At 40.3% G+C, this 14,723-nt stretch overlaps 1 protein-coding gene across 4 annotated transcripts in view; it reads right to left on the reverse strand.

The window, feature by feature from the left end:
• The window catches only part of TBC1D14 (TBC1 domain family member 14), a 75,195-nt gene that overhangs the window by 21,960 nt on the left and 38,512 nt on the right, over positions 1-14,723 (reverse strand). For 3 of the 4 annotated variants that reach the window (XM_074904470.1, XM_074904471.1, XM_074904472.1), the window contains 6 exons: positions 9,532-9,650; positions 6,854-6,936; positions 4,666-4,783; positions 3,237-3,343; positions 2,263-2,343; positions 766-860 (listed from right to left, as the gene is read on the reverse strand). In XM_074904470.1, the coding sequence (XP_074760571.1) occupies positions 766-860; positions 2,263-2,343; positions 3,237-3,343; positions 4,666-4,783; positions 6,854-6,936; positions 9,532-9,650 (603 nt within the window). Of the gene's footprint in view, positions 1-765; positions 861-2,262; positions 2,344-3,236; positions 3,344-4,665; positions 4,784-6,853; positions 6,937-9,531; positions 9,651-14,059; positions 14,179-14,723 lie in introns of those variants that run through there. The other variant, XM_074904473.1, reaches the window with a different exon arrangement.

Below are 14,723 nucleotides of genomic sequence, written 5' to 3' on the forward strand. Positions count from 1 at the left end.
CAGTTCATACATCAATTACATACTAAATCTTTATACAACAGGAATGTAAGCCTAAAATATTCCTTATCACTTAGCAGCACTTTGACAATATGCCAAGAAAGCAGAAAATAGTTAAAACAACAATATGCCATAACACACACAGAGCATATCAAGAATGACATGTATAGCTAAAAAGAATTTCACATTGTTGACTATTAACAGCTGCTGTATCTTACACTACATACTGTAACAGGACTTCCAAAGGGAAAAGTTTTTCACTCAAAAACGTTCATTAATGATAATATGAACTTTTTACAGGGCTACTGAAATTTGTGTACAGAAGGACAAAATACCTAGTTAAAATGAGTCATGAAAGCATACCAAAAGCATACAAGTTAAATTGGTCTTGTATGGAACCAAAAAAAGGCCATCAAATCTTGCCTGCTTGAGCTGTGCCCTCTCTCACTTACGTGTCTTTGCAACCCAGCAGGGTGTTGATTCACTGACTTGAAAACACTCACCTGCATCACTGCATCAGACAGAAACCAGCATGAATAGGGCTAGATGAATCATGATGATTAGCCAACAGATTGGTTTTCTGCCTTTTCCAAATGTATAGTACCTTGAGGTTACTCTTTTCTAGATTATTTATCGTTTTCCATTTGTCCTCTCAAGATGCGTACTCCTTCAGATTTGAACTCAATGGGCTGTTTCAACCAAGGAACAGGCAAGATTATGTAAACTTAATTTCTCTGGTAAGTCAAGACAAAAGTTAACATCACTTACTTGCTGGAATATGCAGAGATTAGGAAATGTTCTTGAGATATCCAGTTTTATTAACTCCAAGCTTGCTTCTCTGTCAGCTGCAGAAAATCCAGCATCTACAAAACCCAAAGTTACTGCATTTATTCCATGGATCAGGATGTGCTTTTTTTCCTCTCAGTAAGGGTTAGCTTTTGCACAGTTCATTTATTTTGATGTGAACGCTAGGGAATAAGGGTATAGACGGGACAATTCCCTGAATTCAGTAGAGGCTAAGAAGCATGTACGTCCTGACTCAGAGCAACCCTACAGTGCACATTGACCCTCAGTATGTTTTGAAGCGATGGGGGGAAACACACAGGACAAGGCAGGCCAGGCACTTTACTAGTATCTGCTGACAAATTATTAGACAGACACAAGGCTGTTAACCTGTGACCTCTAGCCCTCAACAAGGCTTTCCAGTGGCTCCTGAAGTAGCTGTCTCTGTGGAAAGGTTGTGGTGGGCGAGAGAAGTTCTGCAGCAGCGGCATTTGATGGATTCCACCGTACTGTCAGTTCTCCTTGCAAAATCACGTTTGTTTACTGCTTGCAGGTGTTGTTAAAGATTATGGACACTGCAATACACTCTCCGTAACTGAAATGGATCTCATATGAAGTAAGTTTCTAAAGTATTAGTTTTCTTTCTGATATCAAGAGATTTTACTTTTATTTTGTCTGTTCTGGTAAGGATAGTTGGGAATTACCTACTGCTCCTTACTGAGCAATAAAAAAGGAAGTGTTGTCACTAGTCAATGCCATGACTAATCACATGAGCACCTACACTCCAGAAAATGAAGTGCAAGAGGAAGCTGGAAACATACTAGATGTCATCTTACTTAAAATGCAGACAATGTTAAGAAAACAAAGTAGGGGTTTTCCAGTCAAAAATATTTTTCTGTTCATAAATGCTAGTCTGTATGTTCTTCTTTTTCTGCTCAGCATAATTACTTACCAAAGGCAATTTCAAGCATCTGCAAGTATTTTTACACTCTCTCAAGAACAGAAAACTCTTCCAATCAATTAGTAAATTTCAAACCACTTTGTCTGCAAAAATAAATTACTGCTCTCTGAAACACACCCAAGAGATAGGCTCAAAGCTGCAGTAAGGGACTAAAACACAATTTTCTGCTATAATTTGAGTTTCGATTCCAAAACAGATGCAGCAAAGTATTTTAGTGCTGCAATTCGAATTATAATCCACAAACTTTCTTAGTTTTCCTACAAATTGACATCAAGTAAGAACTGTATCTAGAGATAGTTTATAAAGAAAAATGAACAAGTGTGTTTTATAAGAGACCATAGTTTAATTGAGAAGAAAGAATACAGCTATTTCTTGCTTCCACAAAAAGAAGTTTTCTTTTTATCAGACACATCTTTATAGCTGATTTTTTTTGGTTTAAAATCTACGATTTCATTTTAAGGAACAATTTTACAAAATCTCTTATGCTGTAACACAGCACAAATCATTCATGAAAAGTGTACCTTCACATTCTACTTCAGCCCCTCCTGTGCTAAGTGATCGCCATTTCTCTTTGGCACGAGCCAAACAAATATCATACAATTCTGGAAAAAAAGAAAAAGAGAAAATCAAGTCCACTATTTGTATATGCTCATACCCACTGTCAGGTACTACCTACCATATGAGCAATGCTGCCCCAGTCATTACAAGTAACAGTGACTCTAACATAGTAGTTGAACTTCTAAGAAGGTTATGGTTCTGAAACACTTGTTCCACTGACCTATAATTTACATGAAAAGGAAAGGCAATCTACGCAAAGCTGCATTTTATGTTCAAGCATTTACTTTTCTTAAAGAGCACTGATGTTCAAAATTATAGTCTGAATGGATAACTGGGATAAGTCTAGTAAATTCCATGTAAGAACTACCTCCAAGGTAACTAAGTCAAGCACAGAAAAGCAGCACAATGCAGCAGGAGTACAGGCAGTCTACCACATTTCTATGTTGGAATTAATTACATATGTTAGTATTTCAGAGCTGTTTTTCTGCACTCTGAAGTAGCACATGACTTCCAGTGTTACAAACACACACCTAAACAAAAATACTAATTTTCCCATGGGTCTTTTAATCTCTCACAAACCTAATGTCTTGCACTAAATCAAAGGAAGCACACTATATGCATACTCATAGGCATTACCAAAAAAACCAACAATTCCAAGTTTCAAAAAGAAAAAAAAGCTTGAGTCATTAATTCTAATCATCTCCATCTAACGTCAAAGCAAGACACAGTAACAGCAATAATCAGAAACAATTCACAGCAGCAGTCCTGGGACAGCTACAAGATAAAAAGACACTGTATTTTTGAACAAAACATGTCAAAGTACCACAAAAAAAGCGTAACTAAGATCACATCTCCTCACACCCACACCTCAGGTTCTGATACACCATAATAAATACAAGACTGTCCCCTTACCCTCTCTGCAAAACAACAGTCTTACCATGGGTGATGTTTAACTCGTTGCCAATTGCCAAGCTCCAGACTTTGCCTCTCACACTCGGTGGAATGCCCTGCCACCACAGCTCTCGAACTTTACGGGAACAACACCTGTTTAAAGTAAAACAGATTATTCTAATATTTCATTGCCAGCTGAATTGCAAATGTTTCCTCCTACCAGTACTAAAGGGATCCAAACCAAAATAAACATTAACAGGCCAGGAAGTCAAACACGATTTGCACATATCCATTCCTTAGTATTATTTTGCTTTGAACTGTAACGGAAAGCTTACTTCTTCCAAGTTAATGGCTTGTTTTGACAGGAGCACTACAATCACAGTATTTGTAATCTGCAACCACAGCAAGAATCATAGGGGACAGAAATAAATGAAAATGAAACCTCTATCTATGCCACTGCCTATGCTAAAGACTGGACATCTCCATGTAAGATTAAACACAGAAACAAGTCACGGAAGTCTACCCTCTCCCCTCTGTCACCACCCTGCTGTGCAAATAAGAGATGCTGAGTTTCCCACTCAGCTTTGTGGCTCTAACCCGCCAGAAAAATGCATGAAGATGTAACAAGTAATAACTTTTAGGTGGCAGCAAGAAAGATGTTTTAACAGAACATAGGCTTGGAAATGGTTGCAACTGATGTTCATCAGTGTGATTGCCCAGAAGGAGGACCAGAATAGCACCCAAGAACCATTGAAAGTTTGTGGTAGTGACAAAAACCATAACAATCCATTTATCTAAAAGTAGAATCTGAACTAAAATGTATAATAGTGAATACAACTGCAATTTTGAGTGCTGTGGAGGTTGGTTTAAGTTGCTGACGTGGTAGTTATATTGGGGGGGCCGGGGGGGGGCAGTGGCAAGGTGTGCCTAGTTCTTAAGATGACTAGCAAAGTCCATGAAAAACTAAACAACGAAGGTAGTTTACCAATTGCCCGTGCAGTGTCTTTGTAGAAAATCTCTTAGCACTCAGTACTTTTTAAAAATAGCTTCTCTGCCATGACTTGATTATCCCAGCAGGTATACCACTCTATAATTAAAGAGGCTTCATAATACCATACACGTATTTCAAGCTACATTAACATCAACAGCTCAAGTAGTCAAGGAAAGCTCATTTCTGACAAATGCATGGCATTCAAGCATCATGCTTTCTGCTTTTACATTCTCTACCACAGATCACTTCCCAGTGTTTCAGTTTCTGAATACCCTGAACCTCCATTAAAGACAAATAGTAAAAACTAGAACTGCATCCCTTCCAGCCACCTTGTAGAAATAATGAAATGTATGTTGCTCATTTGATTTGTAGTTGTCCAAAAGTTTATTTAAAATATTTAAAATAATATTTGCTAACTTTAACTTCTCTTCAGGATACAGACTCAGCGATTTTAATTAAAAGTCAATATAACATACTGTCTTACATAGTTTCCCAGTTGGGCAAGATTTCATTGTTCCAAGTTAAAACAGCATTGCCGATGCTCTCTTCCAGTTTACAGCGTTCTTCCAGTTGTTTTTTTCTCTTCTGAGCTTCTTTAAGCTCTGCAGAAAAGTAATTTCCTTTTTAAGTTAATAAAACCAGAAACCAAATATTCAGAGTTAGGTAGTCATTACATTATAGTTATACAGCCACATAAAAGCACACTATATTCACCTAAATGTACAGTGGGCTGTTCAAATTCTAAAAATCTCCCAGACATACAGTTAGCCAAGCAGTGATATTGAATGTGAATAAAAAACAAAGTGGAACGATGCATACGGCTCTCATTTTCTATGGATGGGACAAAGGGAGTTGGATAATATATGGCTCCTTTGATCCTTCAAATCTAACCACATTAGTAACTTTGAATTTGCATCTCTGACAACCAACAGCCCCACCTAGTAGGCTAGGTCAAAGCATTTCCTAATAAAGCCTCACCACCTTTTTTGTCAGACTCAAAAAAAGAGGCTAAAATAATACAAATTTTGCATTTTGTTTTCACTCTTACATGTTGTCTTTGTAAATTATGATTTAGCTACATTGTCAGGAAAACACAACAGCCACCATTTTCTGATGCTACTTAGCGTATGGTTAATCTAAATGTCATACATCACAAATATATACACATACTGAAAACCTTCAGTTCATGAAAACCAAAACATTTTTCATGCCTAGTTTAAACATATTTTACATTTTTGCATTATCACTCAGTATTTCTTCTTGCATCATCAACTACTATTTTTTCCACCGGCAAATTTGTGAGACATGCAATTTAACAAATGCAGGCAGACAGTCTTTATAGAAGCACAGTGGAAATACAGGACATGCATGCACGCACACACACACTGTCTACAATATGGGAAGGTATTGACCTGGCAAAGAAAATTAACTGAAGGACAGCAGTACCATGAACAAGGTCTTTGGAACAAACACACACAATCTGATGGGTCCACTTTAAAACCCAGAAGAAGTTGTGTCTAAGCAGAAGCATACAAACTGCCTCATAGTATTTTCAGCTTTGATATGAGCTCTTTGTAAGCTTGCCTAATGCAAGCTTTGAATTTTCTCTAAACAAAAACAGGGTGTTTACATTCTTTGATTTCCTGACCTCTACACAATACATCACTCTGCAAAGCTCTTCATCTGGAGTGGCTTTAGGGGAAATGGGTTTGTCAGTGTATTTATCAGGACAGAATGACATACTCCAGTCCAGTGCAAACAGCACAAGGACCCGCTTCTCCCAATTTCTCCCGAACCATCCACCCTACATGCAAAGAAAGAACAGAAGAACTCATCTGGACTACTACATATTAAGTGAATATACTAACATGGGAGTCACATGAAGTCAGAACTTCAGTGGTAGGTTGAGATGTTCAAAACCACAAGAGGATACTTTTATTAATGTCAACCACAGAAAGCAAGCAAGTGCTGTGTTTATATCACCCTTCCACTGTTTCATATGCCTCAGGGGTCTGGCCAGCTGGAAAAAAAGATTTCCAGTAGCTCTCACTGGACACAAAATTTCTGTGTCCAGATTTTCTATTATTGCAATGTCTGTTTTTAATTAGAAAACCCAGATGCTCAAACTTATCAGCCAAAGGAAACCACTACTGTCAGCTCTACCTGATGTGCATGGTACGTTGCTGCTGAGAAACTTCTGTGAACAATGTCAGATAAGAAATTATGACCAAAACCTTGGGAAATCTGTACATTTTAAGTGGTGGAGATTATCAAATGAACATAACTATGTACATTTTCCTATGTAAAAAATTATGTATTTATGTACTACAGGGTCAACAGATTGTGCCCAACAAAACTATCAAATATTCTGTAGTTATCTAAATAAGTCTATCAGTCAAACTAGTGAGGATTAATCTACTTCAATATATTGGTAAGTTTTTAAACCCACAAACAGATGCCACTCAATTATTTAAGAGTTACAAATTAAAATTTTTTCCTGCTGGATTCTAGTATTGTTTTCTTCTTCAGCTTGGAGTGGGGTTTTTTTAGTGAAACTATCTCCGTTCCTCTCTCCCCTCATTACAGAGCAACAAACTGACACAAGTGCATTTCAGGTCAAGAAATACCGCTTAACTCTACTGCTCTCCTCAGAAGACAAGAAATTCCATCACCTCTTTTTTTTGCTTGAACCACCATTTCTTCGTACTGTTGTCTGTGTTTCTGAGCTTCTTCTGCTGGTTTTGCAGGGAGGTTCCTTAAATTTAAAAAAAATTAATAAAAATCAGTATTTAAACTTGGCATGTCTATCTAAAGAAAATTCCAGACACTTCTAGAAGAAAAGCATATACTGCTTCTTGTCAAAATATTTGATCAGAGTGGAGAAGCAGATCCTTGGAAAGATTTTTTTTTTTTAGCCAGAGTCAGCAGAAAAGAAGGAAAGAACAGTGACCAGCTACGACTACTTTTATACACAAACTATGCTGAGTAGTTTCCTTATGTTTGGTAATTTCAGCATTTTTATTATTAAACTAACTGAAACCACAGGCTGATCTTCATAAATTAAGGCACTACACTGGTATATATCAAGTTGGTAGTTCTGATTTAAACTGATCTCTACAGGCAAGATACAACATGCACCATGTTTAAGAGTTATACCCACAACTTTCTTTCACGTGCAGTAATGACTCCCTGCACCAGCTTCCTTTTCCCTCTCCGCTGAGACCCCATTTCTGTTTTAAAGGCTTAACTTCTCCCCCTCACTTCTACACCAACAAGTGGCACTGAAATCATCCTCAATACCAACACAGCCATCTTGATTAGTGATTAAAGCCTGGACTGGTAAGATCTCTGCCATACAAATACACGTGCTCGTATGTCAGACCACATTAACTTTAAGCTAATCATATCTGTAATTAACATAACCACACTACATATCTCATTCAACTACAGGATCACCAAAACATCAGAACAGGAAATGACTACGTATTTTGTTCTTCTGTATTGTAGAACACTATTGTATTCCTAAGATAGTTTATATCTTTGATTACTAGAATTCACTTTCACATTCCTGTAAGGTGTCACACAAGGCAGCTGCTAGCCATTAACAGTCACCATTAATAGTAGTATGCTTTACTATTTACATAATCATATAACCCGTACAGTATGCATAGCCATGTGATACATGCCTGTGAATATTTTTTAAAATCAAGACTGTTACAAGAACAAGAAAAGCGGATTTTCACATTAGTGTCATTGTTAATTACAGAGAATGATCTACTTACTCTTTCCCAGTTTTATTTATATAAATTGACCAGCATATTTTTTAAATCCAAGTCTTTAGAAATGGTGTAAGTTAGGGAAGGTTTGGAAAGGAAACCAGATGAAACAATGTATGCTCTGTTAACCTAAATTCAACCACTTAAATTATTTGTCCTGTCTCTTAACAACATCACCATACATGTGAGATGTTTAGCATCTATTAAGATTCAACACTTTTTTTCAGTTAAAGCTAGAGGGACTACAGAATATTTATTGATTTTTCCTAGAAAGTTTTACCTAAATGCTACAAATGAGTGCAAAACCAAGAGCAACCGTTTTGGAAAAAGTCTCATGGCATTTTTGCTTCAGAAGTCTTAAATCTTTTTGTCATAGGAAATCAAAAAGAAATTACTTAAAGCCTAACAGGTTAAAAAAAAATAGTATGCAAACTATAAGTAAACAATTAAAGATTCTTTAGAAAGATTCATCAGAGGACGGCACTGTTGTCCAGAGCAGTTTTCCCTACTAGACAAAAGAAATGATGATTCAAGTGGTTAGAATCTTAAAAATACCTTTTCTGCTAGAACTTCCTCAGTCTATCAACAGTAGGAAAAGAAAGTAAAATCTGAATGTTATTCCTTAATGTATCACTAATTCAATCTATCTGAACACTGTACTTTTCATATTCACAAAGAATGATTTTTAACAGACAGGTTTTAAATACAAAAATAAGTTAGTATGTATTGTTTCCAGCTATACACAATAAAACCTGCTCTAACAAATAAACACTCTTACATTGTTCTAGATGTCCCCAGAAATCCTGTCACGTAGTTTACCTATCAAGCCAAAAAGTGTCTTAAATAACCCTACAACTTTGATATGAGCATTCTTCATACGGATTTGTTGATGAAAACATGGACCTATGTTATGCCAGTTCTTTACATCAATACGCAGCTATATTAACAATGCAGATACCATGCCTGTAAAGATGGCTAACATTCATAAATTGACTAAACATGACTGAATTTGTGTAATTCAGGAATAATTCATGGTGAAGCAGCTGCCCGTAAACTGTTATGGAGTTAGTCTGCAGATGCAAGAATCTCCTTGCAGTAACAGAAGCATGAAACACCTACCAAGTACTTGACAACTTTTAAAATGCAATGCTAAACCCACTGCAGAACAATCATTGTATTGTTTCATTATTTATGGAGGTGTGGTCTTTCTCTGTCTGAACAGGACACTGTATCCTTGCTTCTCAATTTCTTTAGCATATACCAGCTTCATTTTTATGCTTATGTTCTCTCAGGGAAAATAAAAATCCCTTATTTGTGTTTATAAGGTAGAATTACTCAGAAGTAGAGCTCTGCTCTCCTGGTTACCTCCTTTCACACAAAGCCATTGCTTTTATTATAAAATAAGCTTACTTTTGCGTGAATAATTTTTCTCATAATCACACTCACTAGCCTGAAAAAAAAAATCCTTTTAAATTTTAAATCATCTGTCTAAGTTAATCAAACACACACAGTAAGAAAAGCTTTGCTAGCCTAATTTTAAAGAGACCCTCACTATGGTATTTCTCAAAACTTACGCTGGTCTGTCCTCTAAAATAAGTGCTGTTGTGGAGAGTGGTTCAAAATCAAGATTCTTCCTCACATTCTGTTTAGGAGAGAGTGGTCTGTGAGCTCGTCCAGTTTTTTCTTCATATTCCTAAAGAAAAAGACAGGGCAAATTACAAGAGTGGAGAACACCGAGATGATGCACATGAGAATTTTAAAAGTCTTCAAGATAATGATTTCACATCTCTGCCCAACTGCAGCCCCTTTAAAGCTTTTCAACTAGACGAACCTCAGAATTGAAAACAGTGTTAAAGTTTATGTTCTGGAATGAGTTTTGATGGGTTTTTCCTTTCCTTCTATTTGGAGAAACATCCTAAGTTCCTCTGAGTGCCAGGCTGCTTTTACAAAATACTGCTAAGAATAAGCTTACAAATAGCAGATACTATCTGAGGTATAAAATAAGACCTATTTAAAATATTTTTGTTTTAATTTACACAGTTTAGAAACTGAAGCCAAAACTGACCACAAGCTCCTTGTTTTAAAAATCTCATCATAAGATTTCTTCTACCCAAGCTATTTTCAGATGCAATAGTTCAACAATGGCAAAAAAAAAATTAAAATCATGGTTAGGCAGGAACCCCACACTTGTTTTATACCTTGAGCCATGACTATCCTTAATCCTAATAGAGCATAACATATTAATTTGTGTTTGCAATGCAGACACTGACACACCAGAGCAAGACTAGCAAGAAGCACCAAGATGACTAGGGTCTCGAGCAAGCAACACACCAGGTGAGGCTGACAGAACTGGGCCTGTTCGGCCTTCAAGAGCAGAAGGCTTTGTAGGGATCTTTGGTAGACAGCAGTAACAGGAAGGTGAAGGTTGAGTATAAGTCTCTGAGGTGCTTATGTAAAGAACATGAAGACAACAGGCACAAACTGCTACAATAGGAATTCTGGTCTCAGGAAGAAAAAAAAAAAAAAAATCACTAGGAGGTAGTCAAAACACTGGGACAAATTCCCTGAGTTGCGGTGGAACCTCTGACCTGGAGGGCATTCAGAGCTCAGGTGAGTGAGCCCTGAGAACCTGGTCTAAGCAGACTCTGCTCTGAGAGGGGAGTTAGCCCCTCAGCAGTCCTTCCACCCTTAATTATTGCATCACTATGATCTACATTAGAGAACCTGACATTACAAGTACCATGCTATTTTTATTTTTCCTACAAACACTGTTTTGGAAGAAAACGTAACAAAAACATGACCTAATGGGATAAAACAACCCTTCCACAACTCCCATCTACTCCAAAGCTTGAAGTTCTATAGCAAAACATTAAGTATTCAAAGTATCAGTGATATGCAAACAATAAACATGGTCAAACAGTCCAACAGAAAAATCAGGTCTATATTATAAACACATTCACGTTCAACTTTATAATGAATTTTGCCACTTCCAAAACCCACCTGCTTACGTGTTGCTTGTTTATGACATTTCTATTAAAATTTTCAAAAAAGGAAACTATAGTGTGAAAACTAATCATTATGAATGAGCACTACGAACAGTGTTCCAGCCACAGAATTTTTCCTGCTAGCACAAACAGCTCCTCTAATGGTACTGATCTCTTTCGCTCAACTTAATGTGTCAATTATGAAAAAACTTCCTTGGGCAACAGATCCAACCTTTGCAACACAATCAAAACAGTCCAGATCATTCAGAAACTAAAACAAGATCTTTACCACTTCCAGAAATGCCTTCTCCTCCAACCCCACCTTAAAAGAAATGATAGATGAAAAACACACATGAATGCAGAGCAACACAGCTGTGGTTTTCTACTCTGTGTCGTGCAACTCCCACTCCAGTTCAAGCTCGTTCTGTGGGACTCATGGGTGCAGGTCTGTGAAGCGCTCAGGACACAGAAAACCCCTCTTTTTTCTTGTTAACCAGGCACTGTCTCAACAATCAATGCTATGACGCCTGCATTGCTGTGACGGGAAACACGGTCATGAATTTGGAATGTCTGGCTCATTAATACCAGTTAATACTGCTATGCATGACATCAGTTTGAAAACAAGGAAAAGAACCAAGAAAAACGTATTTCAACTACCAAACAATACTTAGCTTTGTTTAGTAAAGGGATAGTGCTCATGCTGACAAAGCTATTCACTAAAAAAAGTCCAGTGAGAAAATAAGCAAAGAAATAATATTACAAAAAAGGTATTGTGATTGACAGCATATTCAGAAAGCTAAAACATTATTCTTGCATTAATAACTCCTTGCAAGCAGCTGATAGTGACCAGTGTATGAGTGCACCACCATAACGTGCCTCAGCTGCACCATCAACTGCAGAGCATATCCACTGTGCTGACAGGAATGAAGCAAATGGCTACTCTTTTTCCCAGTTTCTATTAGGAGAATGATTTTTTTTATTAACTATTTTTCACAAATTAACGTAGTCAAATATTAACCTCTATTACTGCCTCCACAGACAAGGTGAACCTTGTCCCTAAATCTGTTTTTACTCTTTTGAGACACTACTAGTGAAAGAAAAAACATTCAGCATCCATAAGAAACTGCTAATATGCAGAGATCATCATATATTGATCTCCCTAAAGCATCACAGAACTTGACATTAAAACACATGCAACCAATGCTTATTATAGTACAAATTCCAGAAAAACTGCTTGATTTTGGCTTATGAATATGAATTTCAGGGTCTTCTTTCACTGAAAGCCACCTGCAGAGCAAAATTGCTTTTGGAAGATAAGGAAAACTGTGCGCACTGGGCTACAATGGGGATTTTATTCCGTACAGTAGAATTAATTTGGAAATTTCATTCAGCTAAGCACAAAGTTATCCAGATCAGCACTGTGCATATCACTCTTCCACGAATTTCTTGGTCAAGGAGTGTTTTATGTTTTGCTCTTAAGGAGCAAAAGTCCACCCTGCATTTCAGCAAGTATTCATTGATGTGTTCTACTCAGCACTACCCTACAGTAAAGAAGCCAGAGCAGCACAAAAATGGGAGTGGCACATTTTATCAGATTGAGTCCTTTGTAGTACTTCCATCCTTTTCAGTGGCAGCCAAAAAAGAATAAAGATGTCTGCTGGTGACAGTCATTATCTGCAAGACCGGCGTTTTTTATTAGGGAAAACTGAAAAACAAACCAAGACCCTACTCCACCCCAAAAAAAACCCCAACAAACCAAAAAACCCCCCAACCCCCTGAAATTCACAGAAGACAAAAGCAAGTGAAAATGATCTTTTATTCTAGTAAGAGAATGCAGTTTCGAACAGAGCACAATGTATGATACAGCAATGAAGCAGACCGAAGCCCCCACAAACTCATATTAAGAGTATCTGCTGACTGAGCAAGTAGAAGTATTTGCACATACAGACATACTGCAATAGGCTGAACCACACAATAGCGCATTTTAAGCTTTTTTTTTTTTTTTTAAACCAGACTCAAATCTCTCACAGGTACAAATAATTCAGCCATCTATTTAAATCCTATACTGTAATTAAGGGTGACTAACCTGATATGATTGCAAGTTAATTTTAGGATGAGCCGATCGTTTACAATTTAGACTACATCCTTATCACTGAGATCACTTAGGCTTTCTTCCAGGTTTCGTCTTAACCTATTCAGCTTTCAGCCACAATAACTGAACCAGGGTTTGAAGATGTTCTAAAGGAACGTGCTGTAGATTAAAGAACTGATTTAAAAAAACCCAAACAAACAAAAAACCCCACAGAAACACACACACACACACCCCTCCACCGAAACCGAGTTTTAATTCTAGGTGGAACCTGACAGCTTTGTATTTGAAATGCAAGAAGCTCAAGTTGTGGTGATCCTCTGCAATTCTTCAAGAAAGAGAAGCAAAGAGATCCTAGACCACCTCTACGGCGAAATACAAACAACCCACCAGAACACAGGGTAAGTGCTAAAAGATCAACTGCGCTAACCAGGAGAGGGCTGTGTGACTTCTCACACGCACGGAGCCTCCCCGGGGAGCAGCAGCACAGCATAATTGAACTTACAATAACACCAACCGCTCTATCAAGGTCATCTTGTTTCGTCCCTGTTTATTTAAAGGCAACCACTCTCCGAGGAAGTCGAACATGAAATATTCACGCTAAGTGCCACAGAGGCAGACACCGGACGGCTCGGCTCTTGCTCGGCGGCCGGCCGCCCTGCACGGGCCGGGAGATGACTGGCCGTGAGCGCTCCCGTCGGTTCGCAGCCAGCAGCCTCCGCGCTAAAGCAGCCCGAGCCCCCGGGCGGGCCTGTGCCGCCGGTCGGTCCCTGCCGCCGCCCTGCGCCCCCGGCGGGGTCTCGCCGCCCCGCCCGGCACAAAGGGGATCCCCTTCCCGGAAAGTTGGTTCTCTACCGGACCCAGCAGGGCGACTTAAACGGTGACAAGGCTGAGTTTACCGATACGCGGCGAAGTCGGCGCCCACCTGTGCCGTCTCCCCCCGCCCCTCCCGCCCAGCGGCCGCCCTGCCCTGCCCTGCCCCGCCGGCACGGCTGCCCGCACCCGCACGCCCGGCGCGGCCTCGCTCACCATGAAAGCTGCGGCCCTTCACAGGCAGCGGCGCCGGAGCCCCATGCCCGCCCCGCACCGCGGGCCTGGCTCCCCGCCGCGGCGCCGCCCGGGCCCGCACGGCCTCGCGGGCCGCCCGCCCCGACCCTGCCCTGCCCGGGCCGCCCTCCGCGGGCGCAGCGCCTCCGCCCGCCCGCCCCGCCCCGCCAGCCCCGCTAATCACCCGCGGAGCCGCCGCGCACGATCGGTGGCTCCGTCTCGCCCAGCGCTGCCTGAGCACGCACGGCGCGCCCGGCGGCGGCCCCGCGGGAGGGGCGGCCCCACGGGAGAGGCCGCGGCCGGCCGGCCACACGCCCCGCGGCCGCCCCGGGGAGGCCAGCGCCCGCCCTGCCCGGCGCCGCGCTCCGCCTGGCGCAAGCTTTCCGGCCCCTGTGCCGCCCGAGCGGCTCCTCCCAGCGCGGTTCGGAGCGAGGTCCGAGGCGGGTGACCGAGACCCTGCACCAGCTCCCGTGCCTTCGCCACCATCACCTGTAACCCCGAACAGCCCGGAGTTCGCTGTGCTGGCTTAGGGCGCAGCTGCATTCCTGATACACCGGGACGCCGCCCCGCTGGGTTCCCACACTGGCGCTCCGCATCCCCGCGCCCCCGGCTCCAGGTCGGGCGTTTGCGGGCAGCGAGCAGGGTA

Source organism: Athene noctua, chromosome 4 (assembly GCF_965140245.1).
Source record: "Athene noctua chromosome 4, bAthNoc1.hap1.1, whole genome shotgun sequence".
In the NCBI taxonomy this organism is placed as follows: Eukaryota; Metazoa; Chordata; class Aves; order Strigiformes; family Strigidae; genus Athene; species Athene noctua.